Source organism: Ambystoma mexicanum, chromosome 1q (assembly GCF_040938575.1).
Source record: "Ambystoma mexicanum isolate Mex_15411 chromosome 1q, UKY_AmexF1_1, whole genome shotgun sequence".
In the NCBI taxonomy this organism is placed as follows: domain Eukaryota; kingdom Metazoa; phylum Chordata; class Amphibia; order Caudata; family Ambystomatidae; genus Ambystoma; species Ambystoma mexicanum.
The window spans coordinates 933,047,162-933,060,393 of NC_090922.1; the positions used below are offsets into that span (position 1 = coordinate 933,047,162).

The 13,232-nt window shown below is 45.3% G+C and overlaps 1 protein-coding gene across 2 annotated transcripts in view; it reads left to right on the plus strand.

Moving 5' to 3' along the window:
• Nucleotides 1-13,232, plus strand: part of SASS6 (SAS-6 centriolar assembly protein) — a 1,114,399-nt gene that overhangs the window by 407,605 nt on the left and 693,562 nt on the right. For both annotated transcript variants that reach the window (XM_069641586.1, XM_069641587.1), the window contains exon 7: nucleotides 5,795-5,914. In XM_069641586.1, coding sequence (XP_069497687.1) covers nucleotides 5,795-5,914 — 120 coding nt within the window. The remainder of the gene's footprint in view (nucleotides 1-5,794; nucleotides 5,915-13,232) is intronic.

A 13,232-nucleotide genomic window follows, 5' to 3' on the forward strand; every position in this document is an offset into this window, starting at 1 on the left:
GTAACAATGCAGATGGTAGCCCGGCAAACGTAGGATCTAGCAGGATTCGGGCATCACCGGCCTGCGTCCATGTCCCCATCCCTTTATGGGTCTCCCCTTCTATGGCGGGGCTCGAATATTGCTGGCGGAACCCCCTGCAGCAACCGTGTTTGACCGGAGTTGCTGCTGCCTCGCCCACCCAAGGGGGCTCCACTCACCTCTGCACCCAGAGTTTGCACCTATTCAGGCCTGTGGGCTGGGGGTAGCAGGCACACCAGCAAGGCTGTTCCAGCCAGAGTGTGCTCCACTTCAGTGTCTGGTAAGCCCTGCAAAGGCTCTGCCGCCATCTTGAGATCCCAGCAGTCTGTCGCGTCTGGCCCCGTATTGCGCTCCCACTGCACTGTCGGAAGCAGGTCGGTGGCACACCCGGTCCCAGAGAGGGGATCCTTTTAGAGCAAAGCGGGTGGGGAGCGTGGAAAGGGGGCTCAAACGGGGGTAGTGAAACAGAGCCTACGGCAGACACAACTTCATTGCACCGCGCCTGACTGCGCCCCCCAGAAATATGTATTTTTATGGAAAATTAATACATAGATCTCGTTGAAATAAGAACTGTATTTGATGGGTTACCATAAGTGAAAATGTGGGAAACCATTAGAAAGATGGTTATAGCACTTCCTTTGTGCAATCCACTGTTGCCACTTTATACTGGTAATGAGGCAGTCGTAAGAGGAGTCTTGCTGAGGAGGTAACGGCACCATTTGTAGTCCAGAAGAGAGTGCGACAGGACTGGGTTTAGCCGCCACCCTCGCCTGCATATCAAATCAACAGAGTAATGGATAATGTGCATCTACCCCCACTGGCAACCCCTTTCTAGGCCTAAACAAATGTCAATTTCTTTTTTTTTTTAATTGTGATTTGGTTTACATGAAACTTTCCACAAATAAACACAATTAAATATATGAATTACATACAATACATTCACATGAATATAAATAAAATGTAACAATTAAAATCAATTCCATTTAAAAAATGAACAAGGACAATAACTAAAAATATGTTCACTACCCACATGAGACAGGACAAAGACAATTCTTTGGAGTGAACGGATTCAAAATTGTTCAATTATAAAACAAAACAGATCTACCACAACTCGGAGCTTTACAGTCCAGAATCCAATGTCTTAAGCTTTCACATGTGGTCAGACACTTACATAAACGGCATACCAAAGAAGAAACATCTTCCCCAGATGACACTGACCAATATTTAATCCTTTCTTTTGTGTGGAATTGGTTCAGCTTGAAACGCAAGAATATCTGACTTATCTTACTACTGGGAAAACACTTTAGATAGCCAAGTCCCCCCCCCCCCCTTTTCCAGGGAAACCTACCATATTCCCTATAGGAAGACTATAACGGCAGTGATTCCACATTATTTCCACCAATCATCCCTAAACAGTTTGTATTTTACTTTGTTCGGGTTGCCCAAAAGTTCCATATCAGAGGACCCAATTTGTGCCAGCAGATTAGACATATGTGACCTGAACAGGTTAAGCGAAAACACTGAGCCATGTTCCATAATCTGATGAAAATCAACATAGAGAAAGTTTGCCGGAGGCTTCAGAAACTTGGAATAGAGCAATAGTTGTCTCCAAAGTTGTCTAGCCTGTAGGGAGATAAGATTAAATTAATGCTATATCACTGAATTAGGAATAGAAGAGGCCAATCCCAACACATTCTTCCACAGCAGACCCTGTATAGATACCAAAGAAGGACCCAAATGTACTGAGGCCATGTCCAGCCCATACAGCAGAATTGGCTTGATCTTCACCAAATAGTATTTAAGAGCTGGAGAAGGGAAAAACCACACATTTTCCTAATAATAAACTTCATCTGAGATCTCAAGGGCAGCATCTTTTCCTTCAACATCACCTTCCACATCTGTATGGACGATATATTAGTCAGATTATATCCTAGGTAACGAATAGAAGCCACCCATTCAACATGTTCTGCTCCCAATGTCCATTGCATTACATTAGTGAATACTACCACCTTAGACTTTGCACCTTTGGCCACCAAGTTATTCCCTAAAGCATAGTCAGGAAAAATATTAAGCTTCCATTGGAGTCCTACAACAAATATCATCCGCACCAGCCAACCAATGGATGCTAAGGTGGCCCAGCTTGACTGCGCCAGAGATCCTCAGTATCACTCAAATACATATTAAAGGGTGTAGGTGCAAGAGTGCATCCCTGCCTGAACCCTCACTTAACCAATATCAGCTGAGAAACGGCCCCATCCTTGCTTAAACAAATTTGTAATGTGGCGTTTTGATGTAACAAGACAATAAGATGGACTTGCTTCTGAGGAACATTAAACCTAAGAAGCTTGTCCCACAATCGCTCTTGCACCACACAGTCGAAAGCAGAAGATAAGTCCAGAGAGGCCATATAAATGTTCTTCCCCTGGGATGCTTTCACATTGTGTAGTAAATGTTTCAATACTGTAGCATTGAGGGACGTGTCAATCTCCTGCCGAAATCCCACCTGAAAGCGGAACAGAGTGTTAGATTTGCTCATTAAGGTAATCAAATCTCTTCGAACCGGAATCGAAAACACCTTACTAGATGAATCAGTCAAGGCGATATGTCTGTAATTCCCAGGCTCCTGTACATTACCCTTTTTAAAAATAGGGATAAGAATAGACTGTGTCCAGAAGACTGGAACCTTATGTGTAAGATGTATCCCATCGAAGTAGGGTTTGAGGAATATGGCGCAGGCATCCGGATCCTTTTTCAGGAGAAACGGAGGAAGTCCATTAGGACCCGGTGCCCTGTAAGGTTTACGTTTAATGATAGCCCAGACAATAACCTCTGTTTCCCAGGGACATGACTCATCAAGCACAGGGTTGTCAAACACATCAGGATAGGAAGTAGCCATAAGGGGGGACATGCTAAATTTGTTGGAAAAGACACCCATGTATTTTCTTGAATAACATTGAGGCAGAACCCAAATCATTTATTTTGTTGATACAGGACCAAAACTTTCTAGTTTGTTTTTAGGAGAGTCCTCAGCATAGACTGGTTATACTGATCACATTTTAAAGCTTTAACAAAATGTCTATGCCGTTGACACTCAGGTTTCCTTAACCTGAGATATTCTTCATAGGAGAGTTTCATACTCCTCAAGTGTTTAATAACCTGTCATTTGTCCTTTAGATTCCTTAATACGAGAATCAAAATGGTGAGGATGAATAACAATGGTTTTAGATCCCTTATCAGACAACCTTCCTAATGCCCTTAATGATACATATTTCCAGTGGCCTAGGATCCAATCTAGGCGAAGGCTGGCCCCCACACAGAGCTCCCCTAGCCCCCTCATATCAACAAGGGACATATCTTTAATAAGATTCTTATAGGTCTTTCCATCCCATCGTCGAGACAGGCCACTCCTATCGTGTTTAACAGGTACAAACAAAGACGAGACCTAATACTTACACTACACGACGAGGCCCTCAATGTGAAGTTTATCATCACATGGTCACTAGCCCCAAGATCATGGAGGAACAGTTTACTACATATGGATTTAAGAGAAGAAGAAACAAAAAAATAGTCGATCCATGAGGTACATTATTATTTGTTGATGATCATTGTAACAGCAGGCTTAGAGAATAGCACAACCTTTTTGTTCATTATTGTAAAAATGAGGTTCTAGTAATTAATCAATCTAAAACAAAATCTATGGTCTTCACCCCTACTAGATGGAGTTGGCCCAAACTTAACATACAGATTAACAGGGGGTGGGGGTGAAGAGAAATGTTCCCCGCAATTCAAGAAATCAAGATACATCATGGCTACCGTCAAGTTTTCAAAAGCACATTGTGAATGGGCATTGAGACCCTCGTTAACGATTTATGAACACCAGGCTCATCAAGCAATGCTAGCTGGTTCAGTGCTTTGGGATTAAATACCTGTAAAGCAACTATGGTCACTGAGAACAGTTTCTTAAAGAACATTTTGGGCCCGATTCTTAGAATCCAGCGCAGAAAAGGCGCAAGCGCCACGCGCCGAGAAGGAGCATGTGCCACGCATGCGTCAGCTGTGGCGCAAAGAAACAATTGCACGGCACGCGTATTCGTGGATTTCCTGAGGCATCACTAGGAGTGGCGCAAGGAACATCAAGCAGCGCCAGTAACGCCCCCACGCACAGTAAAAAGCAAGTAAAATGCCAAACACGTTGCAAGCCCCCGTGCCATCCCATGACCAGTTTACAGCCCTCCCGTCCCTCCAGCCAAATCGCATGAAAACTTGTGGCGGAAGAGGTACGCGCTGAGTTGCCACACAATTTGGCTGGGGTGCTGAAAGGTTACACGCGGAGTTACCAGATTGGAAGCCTGCACATCATCACAAATGGTGCCTGTACTCCTCATGATACCGGCTAGCAACGGTTCCGCACCTGTCTCTCCCACTGTCGAGGAGTCCACGACCACCTTCGCCCTCTTGGACTTGCCCTCAGCAGCTGCGGCCGTTGTCTCTGACGCGGCACCAGTCTCCTCGCTCCCCGAAGATGAAATTACCTGGTAGCGCGACTGGGCCTTGCGTCTGTGCCTGGTGGAGGCATCCCCGCTGCCTTGCTCCACAGCACCTTCTCCGCCCTCTTCCAACATCGCTGTGGATAGGGAGACATAGAAAAAAATACATCAGGGTACTGATCATTTGTGTGTATGGCACAAAACATATGCACATCAATTGTACTGGCAAAGTACACAAACATCATCACCCTCCACAACACACTGCTAAGTGCAATTAACACACAAGCACATACATGACTGCCCTTCACAACAGACAGTCACATCCTTGGACAAGGGACTGTCAGCACCTACAAATTGTGAATGCCCCTCACATGCATAATGGGACATACACATGTAATTCACACACATCACCTGACAGTCCTGAGGCAGGGCATGGAGCCATCACATCAGAGTCCACTCAATGTCAATTAGTCAGCAAGAGTCAAGCACACATTCAAATGCTCCAGTAACATCAATCCAGGAGTCTTGGCCAGTCACACACTCGCTTCTCGGACACATGCACATGTACACCATGCAAGTCCATGATGTTGCCGACAGCACCCATGTGTCACACCTCTCACACGGCCAGACATGTTAAAGAAATGTGATCCATCTTAAGCCATAGTTTTCTGGACAAGGCCAGCTATCGTTACAGCAAATACCAAAATGCCAATCAAATAAGAATTTAGCTTGAACGCCGAGCGGGTTGTGGTTGAAGGCTTAAACTACATTACTTACAAATGCATTGATTGCTAGATGGAAGTTGGCTATGAGTGCAACTTGGATTGAGACCAAAACTAGCATGCTAAATTTTTATTAAGTTTGTTTGGAATTTTACCGCTGGCTAGCCGAACAAACTGCTGGGGTACAACAGTAATTTATCAATGCCCTTATTATAAAAGTACAAGGTAAACTGCGATACACTTCATGCTGTTTTGCCGTTTGTATGTTTCATTTCTAAGACCCTGCTTTATTGATTGTTTTTCAAAGGCAAGTAATATAGCAACCCATTATGCTGTGGCGGCTAGATATTTGCACTTAGCATGGTTTGGCAGACAGTTAATTTGAGACAATGTTTTTTTTATTTTTTTTTTATTGTGCTCCTAGATTGTATTTATCTGTTATTTATGGTGGGTTTTGTATCCTAATAAAAGCTATTACCGATGATGTACTGTATGTTATGTTCATATAATCACATTTGTCGAATAAAGCTGTGTTGATACTTAAAACTTGTTTTCCTGTTTGTGCAGACCCTGTCTGAAAAAAGTAGAGAATTGGACAAGTTACGAAGTGAATGGACCACCCAAGCAACAACATTATCAAACAAACATTCTCAGGAACTCACCCAGGAAAAGGAAAAAGCTCTTCAGGTATGTGAATATATTTGGAAAGACTATTTGTCATCTTACACATTTTAATATTTCTTCTTTGGAATATTTCCCTTTGGAGGATTGTGTAAACATTTTCTTAGAAATAAAACTTAATGATTTGTAATGCTAACTGCCCTAAACTAATTAACAAGAGGCAAACTGTAAAAAAAATGGTGAGGTTGCTTTTTTCTTAAAGCATCTTCACAATGTTGTTGTGGGGTTGATACCAAGCTACACATTGATATCTGCCGTCTTTACCATCTCTGAATTAAATGAAAAACTGACAACTACTTGTAACTGATGTGAACAGTAAATTTAGATAGTATTAATGAACCAATTTCATTTACATACTTTAATTCAATGTAACAAGTGTTGACAACAAATATGAAATATCCTCTGGATTTACCAATTTAGGGGCAGAATTTTGTTTTGGGAGTTTTGGCTCCCTCACTTTTTGGGTCCTCTATACATTTTGCTGGCTTACATTGTCGTTCAATTTCTTTTGTAGCCAGGGCGAATTCTACTGAGGTCCCCCTGACACTACAACTCTTATTCTGGTGTGCTTCTCTTAGCCTATATAGCTAGCAGGTTAAGGTGCATTTTAAGCTCAGTTTTGGTCTTGAGTTGACAGTCACCCTGTAGGTGTGTTGGGTTCAAGGGTAGTAGATGTGAATTGGTTTTTGGCTCTTGCGGCATTGGTAGCTCAATGCAACCTTATTGTAGCCATTGGTGTATGAATGCATTTTATAAGCCATGCTCCTGGCCGTTTTATATTGGGCCATCCCTATTTCTATAATGGACCATTAGGCACTGTCAAAATAGCCTGAAAATGCACCCACGGTTGTAGTTTAAACTGGTGTAGAGTGGGATACAGTTATCTAGACTTCTTAATCTACATCTAATTCGAAGAGAATGTGGATTTAGCAGTTTAAAGGTGCAGCCTGATTGGCTAACCCCAAAACCTTTGTGCGTTTTGCCTGTGATGCAATTGAAGGGCTGGCTTAAGAAAGCCCCTGGTTGAATTAATCATCCGTGGAAGACCTCACAGATTCCTCTGATCTATACGTAAACCCCTGGAAGATTGTTGGTGAAGATGGTCTACTGGTGAGGACCCTGGTGTGGCTGGAACAGCGGACACCTTGCTCCTTTGTCCTAGCTCCTTTCCTTCTAGTGGAATGCTACCATTGGGTTCCTCCTTTGCTTCCTGCTGTCTTCATAGCTGGCTGGACTGGCTGTTCTTCGGCACCTTTCTTGTCGGTAGTTCTGATAATGGGGAGTCTTCCTGGTTGAGAAATCCGGCGATTGTTTTTTGGGTAAGTGAAATCTTTATAGCCTTACTCAGAACTCTCATGGTTTGGGGCATTGGTCTTCCATAGGTGCTGGTGCAGGGAGAGGTTTTTATCCCATTTAGTTTTTCTTGTATTTGTACTTTGTAAGGCAAGCCACATCCATTGCAGCATTGCATGCATATTTTGTCTCCCTTTTTCTTTTTACTTAGCAACATTTTTGTTACATTTTAGAGGTAACTAGGACAGATTGGTGGCAGTGAACCATGTTCTATATATTTTTTTTAAGGTGCCCTACCATGCACCATCTTTTTTACCTCAACAATTCAATTTTCAGCACCATATACTCAGATGGCTGCTCCTCATGGTTCAAGTGCTTTTGTGCCATCTTGCTGTTCGGCCATCTTTCCTCCCTCTGAGTCTGGAAACTCCTAAATAAGGAAATGCATGTTTGCGGGATCCAGCCTTGGATTGTCAGTCAATGCTGTATGTGACTGGAACTTGTTTACTGGAAGAGGGACAGTCTTGTCCCAATTCACCCATAAACCGGGACATGTCTGTTGCTGGGCAGATGTGAGGCAGCTGACTGTCCATAACTACCTGTTTCAATGGAGCCAAACCTCCCATTGGTGTGCTGGAGTAGCCCCCGGCCTGATTTTGTATAAGGAGTGTTCCTGGCTCCATTCTGGAGGCGGCCCATTGAAACCAAGAGTCCAAAGAATGAAGGTGATGCAGAGGGGAGCCGAAGCACTGCAGCTTAGAGAACAAGCATTGTCAAAGCCGGTCATTGGGGACCTGCTGTACCTTCTGGGACGAGGAAGACTTTTGTTCCCTTCCTCACTCAGACTGATGGGTTTAACTCTTATTTTCTGCACTACTGTCTTGCTGTTGGTTAGGAAGTGTTACTAAAGCATCATGGAGCCTGATCATACACTGAAGGGGCATACTAGCTGCAACCTGGAACCTTGTCAACTGCAGCAGCTGCTCTCAATTGAAAAGAGGAGCCTGCTCGGAGCCCGTGTTGCACCACCAACAGCAGCAGAATGTACCTGATCGCGACTGTGGTTCACCTCTCCAAATTGCTGCACCTGCATAGTCCTGGGGGGTGTCACTTTGTTGTGGCAGTTGCAGTGGTCCTCTTTAAATGTTGTCTGACCAGTCCAGCTGGTGGATCCCTGGAACAATGCAATTTTTTGGGACATGGGAATTATCCCCGTTTAGAAAAAAACCAGACAACGAAAGCTATCTCTTCACTTGCAACCCCTGGACCACCTGTGCGTTAATCAGAGCATAAGTAGTTTGTTCCAGCAATTCCTTTTTCCCTGGGAGTGGTATTTTTGTGAATCAGAGTGTACTTGATTCTTTCGGGGGACCCCCTCTGCCCGCCCTTTACCGAACCCCCATCATCTGCCTTTCTCCATCATGGAATAGTCATTGATATTAGAAAACACTGGGGTGAGACCTCGTTTAACAAAAAGTAAGTAGAAAAACAAATGTAATGACTAATTCTGGAATCATTTTATAAAATGTTTAAAAAACGATCTTGCCAATTGTGACTTCAATTGAAAGCACATGCAACAGATTCCCTGTATGGCTTTCTGTAAAACCATAGGGGAAATGGCTAGATGGGCAGCAATAAGCAGTTTCAGACATGTAGAACAAAGCACTGTTACTTTTAGGCTGGAGATTTCCTAGATCATAATCATGTACTCTATTGGCAGGTAGAGCCAATTCTTTTTTTTCGACCTTGCATGGAAAACCAAGCAAAACACACTCAGCTTTTTTTTCTATAAAGCTTTTTGCCTTGTAACGCTTATCTGTCAAATCAACCATTACTAATTTGTACTTTGGTATCAGTCACCCCCTCCTAAAAGTACAGCCTCGGTGCTCTGCTGCCATTGTGAGTTTTGGTTTAACTTGGTAGACACCCTGTTCTTCCAAGTTAGGTCTCTGAAGGCTGTGGAAAAACATCTCTAAAAAATAACAAAAATCCGGTCCAAATGCAAGCGCATTCAGTTTTTTGATCTTGTGGAAGAATCAATTTCAGGAGTCTCTAAGAATAAAAACAAATGGGCACGAATTGCTTAAAGCACCCTGCAGCCCTTTTGCTAGAGAGCACATTTTCCAATTATCGTGAGAGAGAACACCAAGATCATGATTTTAGGGGGGAAAAGAGCTGAAATGTCTGATGGCCTGGATGAATGAATGGAATTGCAATAAGCAGTACCTCAACGCGGCATGCATCAAAGTGAACACAGACGCACATGCACCGCAATGCTCCTTTTTTTTATTTTTTAGTTGCGTATATTTGAGGCTTGTGAATCTTCTTAAATTCACATGATTTGCACAGGGCGCCATCTAGTAGCTGACTCAGCGTAATACATCTATTTTTTTTTCAGGTACAATAAGGGATGTTGACAGGCGTTCCTTTCACGCGATCATTATCCTACGTGTGCTGAACAGTATCTGTGATCGTTCACGCGTCGACAAACTCGGATTTGTTTTTTAGCCATCGGTTGGCCACATGTTAGCAAAGTAGAAAACAAATGGCTTCCGACACCTTTTGCTCCAGAACAGTGTTCACACTCTTCATTGAAGAGGTGGAGAGATGAGCCAGTTTCCATGCTGCTTGATGACCAGGAGTACAGTAGGGAGAGTGGGGAAAGCCACATTGATGGAATCCCTCTATACCCTACTCCGATATTCTTACTGCTACTCTACATTCCTGGACCAGCCATGGAAAATACTAGTTTACATTTTGCTTGGTCTGCAATTTGAAACTCCTTTGAAAGGATACACGCAGGGTGTGGAATAACTTCCTTCCACCAAACCACGACGAGGACTGGTGTCTGCCTTGCAAGCGACGCAAGCGGTGGGCGGCCTATGCTGTGATCTATGAGATAGTATATGCTAACTTAGCCACACTGTAGTATAAGTGCACCCCCCCCCCGTGCGTCTATGGAATAAGGGGTAGGGGTAGCCGTTAACTCTACATTCTGTTCTGATAGCCTGCTCCCACCCTCCTGAGTCAGGCCCCCATCACAAAAAATAGGGTCCCTTGCCCCTTTATATATTTCACTCACATAGTAGAACACAGGCAGAAGCCTGAAGGCACCTCCTCTGGACGAAGTGTGGAATGTTCGAGGTAGTCTCCAATGACTACAGAAGCCGCCTAGGCATGATGCGCAGTTGGAGCAGAACAAATTAAACAACATGCACTCCCTTTATACGCTATGGGGAATGTCATGTCTGAGGGATCATCCCTCTTAACAATGCTAAAGTGTTGGAATTCTCAAATTAATAGGACGAATGGGGAGGAGGAGGAAGTGCCTAAGCCTTCTACTCCCAGGTTTGGAACATTGGCGTTGTTAACACCACTATGGCCAAGGTAGTTTCATTTGTGTAAGATGATGAGCACAGGGCTCAAGCTACAGACACCAGCTGAAAATGCTCAGCAACTGAAAAGGATGAAAACTTAACGAAAGTATTAGAACCCCTAGATGAGGTCTACCAAAGGTTGGAGGGCAATCTAGATGACCAGGGAGCATATTTTTTTCTGAGGCTTGTGGAATCTGCTTAGATCACATGCTGTGCATAGGCCGACATCTAGTGGAAGCTGCAGAGTATTACAGTTTGTTTTTCGAAACTCAAAAATGGGCGTCGCCACAGGGCGTGCCAGTAATACTATCCCTAGTGTGACGTCCACTGTACCCATGATCCCTCACACGTCTAGGACCCTCAGATTGTTTTTTTCCGCCATACTGGTCGGAAGCATTCCGCGGAGTTCCCTGGCGTTTAGCCATAATTTTGCAAATATTATAATATTTCCCCGTTTTCTCCATCCCCATGTCGAGTCACCGAATATCGAAGCTCGACGCCGGCCCTGAGAAGATAACCGTCGAGAGCTGCACGACGGACTTTGGGCCTCAGAAGGCCTCTGGCCTCGGCCCGGGCCTTGGAAAGCCTCTGGCCTCGGCCCTCCAAGTAGGGAGAGTGGGGGGTGGTACATACTCTACACTCACATATATTTATATATATATTCCTACACACACTAGCCTGCTGCCACAGGGTGCGTATGGAGGGTACCCCTTTCCAATTTTGCCCCAAGTGCAACCACAAGTACCCTTGGGTTGACAGACACGCCACCTGTAACCTCTGCTTGCCGAGGGACCACCCCGAGGCGAACTGCAGAGCGTGTAGCCGGTTCAAGGCTAAGACTCTAAAGGACCGTTCGACAAAACGTTGGGCCCACCACGCCAGGCAACGAGAGGCCATGGAAGCAGAGGGCACCTTCAGTGATGGCAGCGACGCCGTACTATCGGACGGCGAGGGAAACGTGGCGTCGAAAGACACCCAAACGTGCAAGTCCCCGACCTCGGAAGGTTGTCCGTCAGGGCAGCTATGGGGAGCACACCCGGCAATGAGAGCGCTACCTACACGACTTCCGCTAAACACTCGAAGTCCAACTGAGACTCAACACGCGTGTCGAGTTCTCGGAAAGAGGTACGCAAAGAACGGTCCACCGAATCGGTGTCCTCTGGGCGTTCTCCAGCAAGATCGCCGCATGACACCAGGCAACCATTCACTGTTGCCAAGAGTGCCTCACTCATCAAAGTAATGGAGGTACGATCGTCAGAAGACGAAGCCGACCTCCATCCCCAGGCCGCACTCCAGGAGTCGGCGTCAGCAGACCGCTCGACGGCGGTTCCCGTTTCCCGACGTCCTCACTCTAAGGAAAGGGACACTACCCCCGAATCTCAACGCCAGACGTGGAAAACCTCTGAGAAGGTGAAAACACCAGGGAAGCACTCTTTCACTCATGGGGAGGGGGTAAAACAGAAGAAATCCTCTCAGCCGCCTTCTACTCCTCTGATACATAAAGACAGTGCTAGGTCTTCTGATACAGCTAACCAAGTCCCCTGCACAAGCCCATAGGTCCAGTCAGGTTATAGCAGGGAAACACTCCCAGGAAAGGGTAATCCCCAGATCCAGAGAATGGTCCAGTGAAGATATAGACAGGGTTATGTCTAGAATGTCATCCCTAGCGGACTTCTATGCCAAGAACCCAGGTCACTTCCTCTCCTATACCCCTGACGGGACTACTCCCTCAGGGTCTAGGGACCCTTTACCCCCTGGTAAAAAACCTCGAGTTGAGGCACCAACGCAAAGTTGGTCTTATGACCCTTTCTACATACAGCCATACACTCAGTATAGTCAGGATCCACTACAAGAAGAGGATCCAGATTTGGAAACGTTGGATGACCAAACGGGAGTGGACTACTATAGGGATGACGAGGACCAAGAGGAAGATGACCCAGCAGTCTACAGAGTAGACTCCCCGGTAGGCAAAGAACCTCAGGTTACCGACTCTCCAGTCGACAACCAACCTCTCCTAAATGAGGTTTTGTCTAGAGCGGCTGAACACTTCCGCATAGTCACCCAGGGAGCACAGGAGGAGAGGGACTTTGCCGAGGAACTAGTAGGGGAAAAGCGAGCCATTGTAACGCTCACCTGACTCCCACGGAGGCGCTGATCTGATCTGGTCTGGGTTGCTGTGGCCTCTTCTAGGGTGATGCGCAGAACTCGGAAGACCGACTGGACAGGACCCCCAAATCTTGCTTGTCTAATCCACAGGAGAATCCTTCTGCAGATGGAGAAAGGCGGTTAGCTATCTACGGAGTGACGCTTTGGCTTCCCACCTCCCAGTTCACTCTCCGTTGGCCACCTCCTAAAATTCCCCCCGCTAAGTCTCACCTTAGGTTTTGAAAGGATGAACTCTCCATCCTGCTTCTGTTGCAGGGGTGCGTGTATATCCAGTTACTTCACTGGTTAGCTGGAAACGTGAGGTTCAAGTTCACCTGACTTTTCAGGCAAGCGCCGTGAGTATGTAGTTCGTAAAAGTTCAAGTAAATGATCTCCCTTCCATACGGAAGCCATGTTGCCCTGCCCTAGCCATATGTCACAAAGTACCTATTCACTAACCAGTCTGACTCCAAATGCAAATTCTGATTTTCATATGCCATGTTAAACTG